General features: G+C 45.2%; 1 protein-coding gene and 1 long non-coding RNA gene across 3 annotated transcripts in view; one reads left to right on the top strand and one right to left on the bottom strand.

Moving 5' to 3' along the window:
• The window catches only part of Wdr43 (WD repeat domain 43), a 50,355-nt gene extending 46,202 nt beyond the window's left edge, over positions 1-4,153 (bottom strand). Inside the window, 1 exon segment of the mRNA XM_052746205.1 lies at positions 3,887-4,153. Coding sequence (XP_052602165.1) covers positions 3,887-4,111 — 225 coding nt within the window. The 5' untranslated portion in view covers positions 4,112-4,153.
• A 106-nt stretch (positions 4,154-4,259) lies between these two features.
• LOC128115482 (uncharacterized) lies at positions 4,260-14,994 on the top strand. 2 transcript variants are annotated; one of them, XR_008220166.1, is made up of 3 exons: positions 4,260-5,221; positions 9,375-11,458; positions 14,189-14,994. It is a non-coding gene; the product is annotated as an uncharacterized LOC128115482 (long non-coding RNA). The 2 variants fall into 2 exon arrangements; XR_008220165.1 differs by lacking the exon at positions 14,189-14,994 and having other exon boundaries at positions 9,375-12,667.
• The last annotated feature ends 156 nt before the right edge of the window (positions 14,995-15,150 follow it).

Raw genomic sequence — 15,150 nt, 5'->3', positions numbered from 1 at the left:
GAATAAAAAGAATGTGATTTCATAAAGAGATTTCCAACATGAGCTAAGTAATAAACACCAGAAGCCTGTCTGGTGGAAGCTTACAATGAATCTGATCAAGGGCATCAGAATGCTGAGGTAGTCACACATGTGCAACTTCTGAAAGCAGCAAGTTACAGATGAGGTGAGGACGAGGGTTTAAAAAAGCATAACCAGACAACCAGAGGGCTGACTGGTTCTGGTCATCAATTAAGCAATGGCTTTTCAGACTGAGACTGCAGAATCAGAGTTTACAAACACACACGGACTTACCCTTAACATTTCCTTACCTTTCCATTCTATCTCACTTAAGCTGTTACAACCCACTAAATCTATTTCACAATCCACCAATAGATCAAACCTGTCTTAAAAACTGACCTCTAGACACTGAAAATTATGTTCGATCTTTAGTAAGTAGTTTAAATCCATTTCTTGGCTTGTTTTAATGGCACTTACTCTGGCATATGTATTTCATAAATAAGAATTTTAAAAAGTATACATTTCACAAAGTCACAAATACATCAAAACAAATGTTCTTCTGTTTCTGCCACTAGGATCTAATCTACAACCTTTACCTTCTTTTGAAATATTTGAGACCTCTTGACAGGAACACAGCGGAATCGTGCTGTATCTCCAAGAGATGGCAATGAAGACAGCTCAAATTCTTCCTAGACATACCATCAATGTTTCAGTCCTATTCCCTCCTAATGCCTGAAATGCCATGTCCTCTAGTCAGGTTCTGAGAGGTATGTGCTTATGTCTCCACAAAGCAGCATTTACTGTGGTAGCCAACATCAGACATGGTCTGCCTGACTTCTGGGGTTGTACAGCCAGAGGATGAAGAAAGACATCTGGGAGAAGGCTGGGGAGGAATCAGGATCAGTGCCTAGGTGGCTTACTTGTGTGGCTCTACTATGCCACTAGCACAACAGCTTCAGATCACAAATATAAACCAAGAAATGCTACAACTATCAGGCCATAAACTTAAAGGCCTTACTTAGATCATTCTGGAAACAGGGAATAGCAATCTAGCATCTTTAAACATTTATGACCGTTACTATAACCCACTGTCCAAGAAACATAGCATGAATTTATCTTTCTCTACTGACAGGAGTATCAGCATACACTGTCCTTGTGGCGATTACTAAACCAAGTACAGGACACTCTTATAAATTTTTTACACTGGAGACTACAGCACTACATATATTGCCTCATTTAATGCTAAGGGCTCTGGAAGTAGGATAGTGTTATCTCTACTTCTACACTGGAGAGTAAGTCCCATGCCAGACCTTACCAACATGCTGGGAACACGGGCTTCATAACATATTTTTTCACATCTCATGCTTTAAAGGCTAAAGAATGTAAAATAAAATGGATTTGGTATGATGAAATCATCTTAGTACTTAAAATAACAGGGCACACAATCCAGGGAGCCCAATGCAAGAGGCTGAGCAGCTGCCACAAACTTTGATCCATATCCTACCATAACCCCCCACCCACTCCATCACAAAGTCAGACCTGTTTGAAATATGTACAGACTCAATGCAAGAAAACTGATGCTTTAGTAAATAAATCAGTATGTAACACACCCAGGATGGGAACTGATTATCTCTGCAGTCATCCTGGCTCTCAAATCCAGGACTAAAGTGCAAGGGTAATAGTGTAAAGGGCACTGGACTGGGAGTCAAGAGTACCAGAATCCTAGTGCCACTACTTATTAGTGATCAAGGCTTTGGTTAAAGCCATTTAGCTCCCTAAGCCCTGACTCAATCAAGTGCTATCAGCTTTTCTGCTCCATTTTTTATTTTTTGGTGCCTGAGATTAAACCCAGGGCTTTTCATGTGCTTGGCAAGTATTCCATCTTTGACCTCCATCCCAACCCTAAATCAGTTTTTTTTTTTTAAATGCAGTAATTTCTGGACATTTCATAGTCACACTATGAAAACGACAACATACAGATAAAAGGAAAGTGAAACTTACAAACATTTAGGGGCAGGGCTTGCTGGGGACTGAACACAGGACTCTGGGTATGCTAATCACATGTTCCTCCTCTGCACTACACATCCAGCACACCTCTTTGGCTTCATACCCAGGACTCAACTAAGATGTTCTGTCATATAAAGTTGCTTTAATGTGAGGCGCTTCGTTGAAAAGTTAAAGTTGGGATCCTTTAAAAAAGGCTTTTATCCCTACTGTATCACAGTGGATAAATATATTTAAAAAAAAATGGTTTTTGAAACTTGGGTTTCGTTCTGGGGCATACAAGATTGGAAGTCAACAGGAAAGCAACGTGAACCAAGGTACGGCCAATCTAGTATTAACTATTGCAGGCAACCAAGAACTGGGTTTAAGACATGAGTTCCAGGCCTAGTTCCTTTGGGGCTTTATTGAAGTTGCTCACTTTTACATACCTTGCAGGACCAACTATACAAATATATTAATACCGATAATTAGCATTGCCCTTAAAACACTGTATATAAGCGATTCTGCATTATTAAATACACTACCTTTCACAACTACTCTATGAAGCAGGTATGACTGATGTAGGGAACAAAAAGCACAATTATTGCAGAGGCTGGACTCCAACTTCACAGCCTGTGCACATGTGTTTACCTAACCACTGCTCTGTCTGATTTCTCTGGGTGTTAGGACTCTCACCACTTTACAGCACTGTTAAAATTACAAACAAAACTTATGAAGGGAAAAAGTACTACAATTCTGATGACAGTTACATAGCCTTTTCACAAGCCTGATTATGTTTGATTTACAGGGCCCGATAAGCGCTCTTTGTCACCAAGAGAAATTGGAAACGCAGCTTAAAACCTGACAAATAGCTAAACATACTCACCCAAAGTATGGCAAGTTAGATACAAACCCAACAACTTTCAAGCCAAAGATTTAAGTTTTCCCTGGTGATCGGAAGTAAGCTATCCCAAACACTACCTCTAACTTTTTCGCCAGTGACAGCAAAGCGTCCCAAACTTCAGGATACTTTCCAGTTCCAGACTACACAGCAGTGATTCCTTTTGCCTGCCTACTGCCTAACTGCAGTAACCACGTGCGTGGTAATCTGAGATGTAACTGAGTGACTAAACAGTGAACAGCATTTACCTGACAGCGAAAAGGATTCCCTAACTCGGCAGTTTCCCAACTACGGGAAAATCACTGGGGCGTGCATCATGCGCATTAAACCAAGCGGTTCTACGACTTCATTACTCCACTGTGCCTCTGCATCCGATGCAGACCTCAGGATGAGAGGGGAAGCTTAGAAAGGTGGGACTGAGCCTAAGTTAAACAGCTGAGAATGAAAGGAAGCTAGGAGAGTAAAGAGTTTGCGGCAGTGGGAATCCCACAATCTAGAGGCAGAAAGAGGAGAACACGTGTTGAACACGCATCCGAGTAAAGGGGCTCCCGGAAGGAAAACAAGACTTGCGCATTCCTACTGCCCAAAGCAAAACCAATACCCCGGGTCTGGGATGCGGAAGAGGGAGAGTGCCCCGAAGGTACTACTCAGAGACTAGCTCCGATGCCGACACGCTCAGGAGCCAGGCCTGGAAGTGTGAAGCTGCCCCCCCCCCGGGGGGGGGCACGGGCTTCGGTGAACATGGCGGCCCAGCGAAAGCCGGGCGCAGACCTCGTGGAGACCGCGGGGCTCGGGCCGCACCCTCCTCTCACTGCCCCCCTCGGGACAGGCCGCGCTCTCGGCCGCGGCGTGGGAGCCAAGGGGGCGCCGCCGTCCCGCTCCGCGCCTCCTCGCCCCGGGCGTCCCGGGCCACGCGCGGCATGCTGCCCCGCGCCGCGCGTGGCCCGGGACGCCGGAGCCCGTCCGGGAGGGCGCCCTCCCCGCCGCCCGTCCCGCTCCCTCTACCTTGGCCTGCAGCCGCGCTGGCGCCCAGGCCAGGCAGGTGCAGGTACCGCTGAGGTGCGCGGAAGGCACGTATTCCTGGTGCAGCCGGTTGTTCGCCGTCTCCCACACCCGCAGGTGACCGTCACTAGAGGCTAAAGCGAAGTAGGCCTGACCGTCCGGCGAGAAGGCGCAGGGGACCCCCGCCGGGGCCAAGGGGTCGCAGCTACCGCCGCCACCGGCCGCCATTGCTGCTCTGGCTCCGCGGCAGCCACGTGTTCGCCCATGCGCAGGCGCACCGGCGCGGGGCGGGGCCTGGAGGGAGGAAGTAGGGCGGAGGGAACGCTGGGAGCCCAGGGAGTGGCTGATCGTGACGCAGGAGCGCTCGGAGCCGGGGGGCCCACCCTGTGGACGGTGGCCCGGTGGGGCCCATCTGCACTTGCTCTGCGAAGGACGCCAAGAGTGGGGAAGTGACTACATCCTGCAGAGCAAGGCCCTTCTTTTAAAAATATGGCCTGTGAAATAACTACACGAAATGTTTCAAAGAAATATCTACTCCTGTCTCCAAGATTGTAACAACTGTCTCCATCTTCCTCTAGTCTCTTCAAGGATGTGCATACAGTAATTATCCAATCATAGGACTAACAAAGTAGTAGTTGGGGCTCGGAGAAGAAGAAAGATGCCTATTTGGGCTATGTTAACATACAGAGGCTATTGGAGACAAAGGGAGGTCGCGTTGAATGTGAATAAAGAAGCCGTGCGTGGTGGCACACGCCTTTAATCCCCAAGCTTGGGATGCAGAAGCAGTCAGCTCTCTTGAGTTTGAGACCACCCTGGTCTACAAAGCAAGCTCCAGGACAGCCAGGGCGACACAGAGAAAGGCTGTTTTGAAACCATCCCCGGCAAAAGGAATGTTACTAAAGAGAATTTAGCGCCAAGCTAAGAAGTCAATAAGAGAATATGGATCCTACAAAGGAGATTGAGAAGAGGTAGCAGTGAAACCGGCTAAAAGCCCAAAGAGAAAGAGCCCCTGAAAAGCACGGCAATTTCAGAAGCAAGGCACGATGAAGCCGTGTCAGAGACTTTAAGACAATGTCTGAGAACCGGTGGGCTTTGCAAGACCCAAAGATGCATGGTATAAAAGAAAGGCCCAAGACAGTTACTGGCAAGCAGTGTTGTAGGTGTTCATATGGTAAAGTAGAAACGATCAGTATTATCCATTTCTCAGATAGAAAAACTGGGGTATGTGTAAGCATTGCAGCTCGGATGGAAAGGGATCCTGGCAGTCGGGAGCCAAGAGCTACCACAAAGTCACTGTAAGGGTAGCAGCTTAACAGCCCTGCTGGAGATCCCAATATAGTAAGTAACTCTGCTCCAGCATGGGAGGGTTTCCCCAGCGAAGTTTTTACAGTTCTGCTCAGTTTACCCGGAGTGTAACATCTCTGCTCTAGGGGAAGGTTTCTCCAATGAAAGTGTTACAGTTCTGCTCTGTTCCGCTCCATTCCAGTGAGAGAAGGTCTCACCCAAACCTCATTCAAGAGATTTATTGGGAGAGAAGAATCATCCAGCAGGATGGCTGCCTCTGCCAAAGTGGAAAAAGGCATCAGCAAACCGAACAGGCACGGGGCTTATATAGGGCTTCTTTGGGGCGGAGTTTTTTCAGGATGGAGGTTTTCAGGGTGGGAACTGGTCAGATTTCAATCCCTGGGTTTGGAGAAGTTCAGAGATTGGCTGGATTTCATGCTCAGGGATTGGGGCTGTTTTTTTGTACTGAGTTGGTCAGGGGCAGAGTGTGTTTCTTTGGCTCTAGTTTCAGGGCCAGGGTAGGGTTCTTTGGCTGGCCCTTTTCCCCTGCAGTATGTGACTAGGAAACGGAGGCTAGCTGTATCTCTTGTCACCTTGCCTGATGAGAGTGTGTAGGAGAGACCCATTTTCCTTCCTGGCTTCTACCCTGCAGGAACCTCTCAGACCACTGCTCTTCGTTCTTTATTCAAACCTCTCTTTGTAATCCCTAACTCCCTCTCGCTTTCTCGTCATACATCCTTGGCAGAACTACAACCTGGCAAAGTCTAACCCTCCACCCACAAAGACCTGAGAGGAGCTAGAGAGAAGCCAAGCTATACAGTGTCTTCCCCTCACTCTAAGCTCCCAGTGACTAATTTTGCTTGAGAAGTTAGTCTTTCCAAGTTATGAAATAGTTGTTCCCTAGTACAACTGTTCCCAGAATTCCAAGATACTAACTCACAACTTCTGTTATATTGAACCTCCTCCTCCACCTTGTTCTCTCCATCCTTCCTCTCTGCAGGCGACCTTGCTTCCTATTTCCTAAGGAAACAGCAGCAGTCACCAAGGAATTACCACAAGCTCCCGGAAACACCAGCTCTCCACTCTCCTGGGACTAAGGATGAACTGCCCCAGTTCCAAAGGCCAGCCTCCACTTCAGTTCTAGGTTATCTCTCCTCTTGTCTGCTCAACCCAAGGATGTCACTATTGAGAAAGGCTTTCCGTTCCTTGCTGGCAGCAATTTTTACCTCTTAACTTGCTCATTGTCAACATAAACATTCTATTATTTCTCCCTTTTTGAAAAATATTCCCAGCTAGATGTGGTGGCCCACGCCTTTAATCCCAGCACTTGGGAGGCAGAGGCGGGTGGATCAGTGAGTTTGAGGCCAGCCTGGTCTACAGAGCAAGCTCCAGAACAGCCAGGGCTACACAGGGAAACCCTGTCTTGAAAAGAAAATAGGGGCTGGAGAGATGGCTCAGAGGTTAAGAGCACTGACTGCTCTTCCAGAGGTCCTGAGTTCAATTCCCAGCAACCACATGGTGGCTCACAACCATTTATAATGAGATCTGGCACCCTCTTCTGTATATATAATAAATAAATAAATCCTTAAAAAAAATCAAAAAAAAGAAAAGAAAAAATAGATAGATAGATGATAGTTTCTATTTTTTTTTCTTTAAAAACACAAGTATTTTTTAAAAACTAGCCTTTGTCACTTTCTTCCTTCTAACAGAGCTGCCACACCCCCCCTCTGAAACTACAGTGAAGGGTGCCTGACCCTCCGTACAATGTAAATGCTCATCATCATTCTCCATAACCGCACATGCCCCCCGCCCTCCCTCTAATCCTGTGTCTCCTGTCTTTAATCTTCCTCATCCCTCCACTCTCTGACATCGGGGTTATTGGGGCTCTTCTTTCTCCATAAATCTCAGCCGCCATCCATGTGCTGATGGTCACAAATGTGTGCCTCCAACTGCTGTCTTTCCCCTGAACTTAAGCCTTGCATATTCAGTTCAACATCTTCACATGGATACAGTGCTGAGTTGAATAGTGTCGCCAAAAAGACTGTGTCTGCGTTCTCATTCTGTTAACTGTAGATGTGGCCTTGTTTGGAAATAAGGCCTTGCCTATGGTTAAGGATCTCAAGATGATAATATCCTGAAGTAGGCCCTAAATCCAGAGACTGGAACACTTCTAAGATAAACAGGTGAACATTTACCTGGAAGACAGAGATATACAGAATGAGGATGGTCACATGAAGACAGGCAAAGCCAGGTGTGGAGGCACATGCCTTTAGTTTTAGCAGAGATGGGTGGATCTCTGTGAGTTTGAGGCCTGCCTGGTCCAGAGCTACATAGAGACCTCGTGTCCAAAAAAAAAGCCTGGCAGTAGTGGCATACGCCTTTAATCTCAGCACTAGGGAATCAGAGTGAGGTGGATCTTTTTTTTGTTGTTTTGTTTTGTTTTGTTTTGTTTTTTCAAGACAGGGTTTCTCTGTAGCTTTGGAGCCTGTCCTGAACTAGCTCTGTAGCCCAGGCTGGCCTCAAACTCACAGAGATCCACCTGCCTCTGCCTCCCGAGTGCTGGGATTAAAGGCTTGCGCCACCACCGCCTGGCGGGGTGGATCTTTTTGAGTTCAAGGCCAGCCTGGACTACAAAATGAGTTCCAGGACAGCCAGGGCTGTTACACAGAGAATCCCAATCTCAAAAAAAGGGGAGAGAATTCTGAAAGAAGTGGCGAATTCTCCCCCAAGGGCTGGGGGTGTAGCTCAGTATACAGCAAGTCCAGCATTAACAAGACCCTGATTCAATCCTTGGCACTACAAGTGATACTGTATAATAAAATTCTGCCCTAGTGCCTTTGGAGGGAGCATAGTCATATTAAAGGCTTGGACTTCTGGTGTCAGGCTCTGAGCTAATACATTTCTGTTGTTACACTGTCATGTTTATAGGAGTCTATGGCAACAGCTCTCAGAAACATAGATTTCTGGTGGGTTTCTCAAAGTCAAAGCACTTAAATCAGTCCCAACCTTTGGAAATATTTACAGTGTGAACAATGTATGTCTTAACAAATGGTAGATTACAACAACCTCTAAGAAATAAGAAAAGGGGGCTAGAGAGATGGCTCAGTGGGTAAGAACATTCAGTGTTCTTGCAGGGGACCTGGGTTCAGTTCCCAGTACCCACATGATGTCTCACAACAGCCTGCAACTCCAGTTCCAGGTGATCTGATGCCCTCTCTGTACTCCAAGGGCACCTGCATGAATGTGGTGCATTTAGATCCATGCAGGCAAAACTCTCATACACGTAAAATTAAAATAAAGGGGTTGGTGATTTAGCTCAGTGGTAGAGCGATTGCCTAGCAAGCGCAAGGCCCTGAGTTCGGTCCTCAGCTCCAATAAATAAATAAATAAATAAATAAATAAATAAATAAATAAATAAATAAAATAATGAGAAGGCCAGGCGTGGTGGTCCACACCTTTAAAACAATGAACAAGGAAAGGTACCGCATCATTGATATCAAACCAGAACGCTTCCTTCCTTCCTTCCTTCCTCCCTTCTTTATTTCCTTTCTTTTAAAAGAATTCTTTGTTGTTGTTGTTATTATTATTATTATTATTATTATTATTATCTATTTCATGTGTAGGGGTGTTTTGCCTGCACGAATGTGTGCGCCACTTGTGTGTCTGGTACCCATAGAAACCATAATAGAATGTTGTGGATCCCTGGAACTGGGGTTACAGACAGTTGTGAAACACCATGAGGGTGCTGGGAACTGAACTCAGATCCTCTAGAAGATCGATAAATGCTCTTACCCACTGACCTAGCTCTCCAGACCCCCTTAATTTTAATTTTTATGTATTTATTTTTTAATGTGTCTGGGTGCTTTCCTTGCACGTACGTGTGTACACCATGTGTGCACGATGCCAATGGAGACCTGAAGAGGGTGTCAGACCCCACCCCTGGAACTGGAGTTACAGATGGTTGTCAGCCACCATGTGGAGGATGGGAACTGAACTTGGATTCTCTGGAAGAGCAGTCAAGGCTCTGAACTACTGAGTCACCTCTCCAGACCCCTTTCTTTCCTTCATTTCTTTCTTTTTCTTCCTTTTTCTCCTTAGGCTCGAATGTGGAGCTTTGATGGGCAAGCACAGGGCTATAACTCAGACCTTAAAAAAATTTTTTTAACTCACATGCATGTGTTGCTCTTTGTTTTTGTTTTTCAAACAGAGGCTCTATGGGAAAAGGCACTTGCCAACAATCCTGAGGACATGAGTTCGGACCCCAGGACCCACATTGTAGAAAATGAGAATCAACTCCTGCAAGTTGTCCACTGATCTCCACATACAAGTCTCTCCCTCTCCATCTCCTTCTCCCTTACCTCACCTTTCCCTGTCTCTTACCCCACCCACATCTCTCCATATAATTTTTAAAAAATTTAAGAAAAGATTTTTCCAGAAGCAAAGAACGTGAAATTCTAAACTGGAAGGACTTGGGAAACCAAACTGGTCTCATCTTAAAATGGTCTAAGATCTTGAATCAACATTTTCCCAAAGAACATGGTCACCAAGCACATGAGAAGATCATTGATTATCAGAGAAATGCAAAGGAAAACCTCAGTGTCATCTCACATCTGCTTGGGTGCTTATTATTGGGAAATATGAAACACATATTGGCAAGGATGTGCAAAATAAGGAAGCCTTGCACACTGCTGGTAGGAATGTGAATTTGTACGCCTCTGTGGAAAACAGTGTGGAAAGAAGAAAAACACAGTATAGAGGTTCCTCAAAAAAAGTTAAAAATAGAACGATCATATGCTCTACCGATCCCATCTGGACAGCTATGAGAAAGAACTGAATTCAGGCTATCAAAGAGATTGCCAGCAGTCCTGTGTTCGCCGCAAATTATCCACAATAGGCAGAATACCGAAGTAATCTAAATACCCCTTGTCAAATGAGTGGCGACAGGAAATGTGTATATACATTGAGAGTGATAGTTAGTTAACCTTTAACAAGAAGCATGCTGGGCAGTGGTGGCACACACCTTTAATCCTAGCACTCGGGAGGCAGAGGCAGGTGGATCTCTGAGTTTGAGGCCAGCCTGGTCTACAGAGCGAGTTCTAGGACAGCCGGGGCTACATAGAGAAACCGTGTCTCGAAAACAACAACAACAACAAACAAACAAACAAACAAAGCAAAACAAAGCGAAAAGAAGTGTATGCTGTCTGCCCCAACATGGATGAACCTGGAGGGCACTGTACCAAGTGTGGCTGTCAATCACAGAACAAGCACCGCCTGGTTTAACTTGTATGACATCTAAAATAGTCTGCTGTGTAGAAGCTGAGTCGGATGGTGGTTAGGTGAGGGGAGGGAAATGGAATAAAAGAAAATAGGGGCTGGAGAGATGACTTAACAACTCCAACCACCCGAAGAGCAATGGCTGCTCTTCCAGAGAACCCAGGTGCAATTTCTAACACCCACGTGGTGGCTCACAACTCTCCGTAACTCCTCCTCCACGGGATCAGATGCCCTCTTCTGGCTTCCAAGGGTACCAGGCACGCAAGTGGTGCATAGACACACATGCAGGCAAAACACCTATGCACATGGAACAAGTAAAATGCTTTCAAAAAGCTCCACAAATGATGGAGATAGTGGATGAAATCACACTTAAAATTACATCGCTGTGAACAATTCATAAGAAGATTCAGAGGGAGAGGACAGAAAAACTACCAGGAATCAGACGGAATCTATCAGAAAGTGAAAGCTAGAAGATAATGAAAGCATTAAAAACCCTAAGGAAAAATAGAATTTGAACCCAGAAAACCTAGCTATCAAGAGTGAGAGTTGGAGCCAGAAGGTGGTCTTTAATCCCAGCACTTGGGAGGCAGAGCTCTCTGTGAGCTTGAGGCCAGCCTGGTCTACAGAGTGAATTCCAGGACAGCCAGAGCTGTTACACAGAGAAACCCTGTCTTGAAAAACAAAACAAAAAAGAGTGAGAGTCGAATAAAGATGTTTTCCGATGTATGAGGTGCAAAGACTTTACCTCCTAAGCTCTCTTTAGAAGTGAGTGAAGGATGATGTTCTCTACCAAAAGCAGTGAGTAGATGAGAAAAAAGAAGCTGGGATATAGGAAGCCCAGAAGAACTGACAGAGAGGCCGAGGCAATCTCCCATCAAGGGTGACTCTGGAGGACACGGGGCCAACTGATGAAGAGGAAGATGACCCCAAAGTCTTGAGAAATGTAAGCAGATGAAAATGACAAGATAACTAATATGAATGCAGACATTGGGTGGAGTTTTATACAGCTGGAAGAGGGTAAGTTGAGTCAATGACCAATTATTTTCTAAAAATCACCCATTTGTTTTATAACAACTAAAACAAAACTTGTGCAGAAAAGGAACAAACAGCTATAGCAATATATGGTTAGACTGTTGAGTCTTACGACATCACCAGTAATTAAACCAGGGGTTCTCAGGTTTCCCAATGCTTCAACCCTGTAACACAGCTCCCCATATCGTGGTGACCCCCAACCATAAAATTATTTTCGTTACTACTTCATAACTGTGACTTTGCTACTGTTTATGAATTGTAATGTAGATATCCTTGTTTTCCAGTGGTCCTGGGTGATCCCTGTGAAAGGGTCGGTCAACCCCAAGGGGGTCGTGACCCACAGGTTGAGAATTCCTGATTTAAAGTATTCTGTATACATTGGGACTGAACCTAGAGCCTCACGCATGCTTAGACAAGCAGGGTAGACACTAACTACATCCTCATCCTTCTTTGAAGGCTACCACACTTCTTTTTATTTATTTTTCTTTCTTTTTTCTGGGGTAGAGGGAGGTGGATAAGTCTCACAAAGTTTTGCCTGCTTCGTCTTGAATTCATTCTGTAGCCCAGGAGGCAGACCTGGACTTAGTGATCTTTCTTCCTCAGCCTCCTGAATAACTGGGGTTATAGACCTGTATTACCTGCATGGTTTCATTTCAAATACTAAAAGAGGTATTATTTCAGAGCTGAGGAGAATGCTTGCCTCGCAGTCATAAGGAACGTCATTCAGTCCCTAGAATCCATGTAAAAATGGGCATGGTGGCAGGCTTATAACTCCAGTACTGGGAGGGCAGAGATAAAGGGTTCCTGGGGCTTGCTAGACTATCCTAATTAGTGAGCTCCAGGCCAATGAGAGACACTACGTCAGATGAGGTGGATGGTTTTTGTTTCGTGGTTTGTTTTTTTTTTTGGCAGGGGGCGGGGGGTTTCAAGACAGAGTTTCTCTGTGTAGTTTTTTTGGTGCCTGTCCTGGATCTCGCTCTATAGACCAGGCTGGCCTCGAACTCACAGAGATCTGCCTGGCTCTGCCTCCTGAGTGCTGGGATTAAAGGCGTAAGACACCATGCCCGGCCATGTGGATGGTATTCTTGAGTGACAGCTCCCAAGTTTGTTCTCTGGCTTCCACACATGGACACACATGTGCATGCACATCCCCAAACACACACACTTACAAAATAAAACATCTTTTAAAACAGCCTTTTGAAGTGTGTGTGTGTGTGTGTGTGTGTGTGTGTGTGTGTGTGTGTGTGAACATGAGTGCCAGTGCCCTTGAAGGGCACTGGATCTATTGGAGTTGGAGTTTCAGGAGGTTGTAAACTGCCTGATGTGGGTGCTGGGAACTGAAAGCAGAGCAGTATGAACTCTTTTGTTGTTGTTGTTGTTGTGAGACAGGGTCTTCTATGTAGTCATAGCTGCCCTGGAGCTCACTATGTAGACCAGGATGGCCTCAAACTCACAGAGATCCTCCTGCCTCTGCCTCCCAAATGCTGGGATTAAAGGCCTGTGCCACCATGCTCTGCCAGCTCTTTTCAGAGCTGGGGTCTGAACTCAAGGCTTCACGCTTGCTCGGCAAGTGCTCTGCCTCTGAGTTAAATCCTAACCCCCCCTCCCCCAGTATGCACTCTTAACCAACGAGCCACCTCTCTAGTCCCCTCAAAAAGCTATGTTAACGTGGCTCAGTGAAACAGACAATCCAGCTGCAAATAGTACTTATATGACCATAATGATCTGAGCGTTGAATATCAATGTAGCCAAAACTGTGATAAGAAAGTGCTGGGAAACATAGGTAGGAAAATACATGCAGAGCTGAGGGTTAAGAGCAGAAAATGGGGTAAAACAGCTGAATCTCAACTGCATCATGGGAAGTCAACAATAAAGGAGATCCATATTATTGAAAAATCCATAACTACTAATAAAAGAATATTATTGAACAATAAAATAACTTTGGAAAATTTAGATGTAAACAACAGCCATTTATTATTCAAGAAAACCTCCCAGAATTCCGTTTTAAACGTATGTTTTGGAGAAAATTAAAAATAAGGGTTGCGATAAGGACTCATGTAGTCCTAAGTCTGGCTGTGCAGATCCTGTGCTCTGAGAACTTGTCTGAAGAACCGTGTCATGCAGAGTAATATCTCCAGCACATGCCATGCTCTCCACAAATGATATCAAATCAGGGGCTGGAGAGACGGCTCAGCAGTTAAGAGCACTGGCTGCTCTTCCAGAGGACCTGGGTTCAATTCCCAGCACCAACATGGCAGCTCACAACTGTCTGTACCTCCAGTTCCAGGGGATCTGACACCCTCACATAGATATACATACAGGCAAAACACCAATGCACAGGAAAAAGAAATTCAGACTCTTTCTGCCTCTTTGACTTTCTGAAGCTCACTGCTCTCTCCACATCTCCTTACAGCACAGGTAAAGTGAAAGGTACTTTTCTTCCTTGTTGGGATGATAATGGATTGTAGAAACCTGAAAAAAAGGAAAATCAGAAATATTTTCTAAAAAGTAAATGACACGTACACAGATGTGTCCATTTAAGGAATGTGAGAACATAAATTTGGGGATCCTCTCCTCTGGTCTATAAGCAGAGGAACTGTTAGACCCAGTAGCTAACTTTGTGTTAGTGACTTTAGAGAGCTCTTCTTCTCCTGTCTCTGAGCATTGGTTTGTTTTCCTATTTCACGATGCATCACAAGGAAATTAATTTTGCAGGAGGAAAGAAATCCTATGGCTTTGTTTTGCAACTTCCCCTCATCCGTTCCTTCAGACCTCATGCTAGGACCTCAGGGATACAATGTGGAGTAAGAGAGATCTGCTCTCGGAACTCAAAAGCAGATGGAAGCCTGGGAGATGGAGCCAAACAATCTCACCTGTTAGTAATGGACATGAGGAAAAGCCCAAGGCGAACAGAAAGTAGCCTGGAATGGAGGGATATCGAGGAAGTGCTCTCTGAGGAAATGCATGGAAGACATTTAAAAGGACATTGTTTCTGCTCATAGAGCATCTTGTGTGGTTCATCTCTTTTTTTTTTTAAAAAAAAAAATCTACTTACACATAACAAAATTAGAAGTAATGCAACCCACCAATGCCTACTGGATGATTTTATGCTCAAAGCAGAATGTGACAAACACAAAAGAAAGGTAAGCAGGGCCTACAGAGATGCTCAGAGGTTAAAAGCACTTGCCGCTCTTGTAGAGAACCCCAGTTCAGTTTCAGCATCTATAGGGTGGTGGCTCACAACTGTCCGTAACTCCAGTGCCAGGGGATCTGGTGCCCTTTCCTGGCCTCTGAATGCACCAGGCACACATGTGGTAGACACACATGCATACAAGGCAAAACATTCATGTAAATAAGTCTCAGTCTCTGTTTTTTTCTCTGCATACCCCTGGCTGTCTTGAAACTCACTCTGTAGACCAGGCTGTCCTGTTTTTTTGTTTATTGTTTTTGTTTTTGTTTTTTTTTGAGATAGGGTTTCTCTGTGTAGTTTTGGTGCCTGTCCTGGAACTCACTCTGTAGCACAGAGATCCGCCTGGCTCTGCCTCCCGAGTGCTAGGATTAAAGGTGTGTACCACCACCGCCTGGCTTTTTTTTTTTTTAAACAGTAACATAAGGAAATTATCACAGACATTTAAAGAACAATAGTAGGTCAAATCAGTTTTGAGACACAAAATGAG

This window comes from Peromyscus californicus, unplaced genomic scaffold, assembly GCF_007827085.1.
Source record: "Peromyscus californicus insignis strain IS unplaced genomic scaffold, ASM782708v3 Scaffold_1__1_contigs__length_55948999, whole genome shotgun sequence".
NCBI lineage: Eukaryota > Metazoa > Chordata > Mammalia > Rodentia > Cricetidae > Peromyscus > Peromyscus californicus.
The sequence above is the reverse complement of the archived record's forward strand: the minus strand, read 5'-3'. Positions and strand labels throughout refer to the sequence as shown.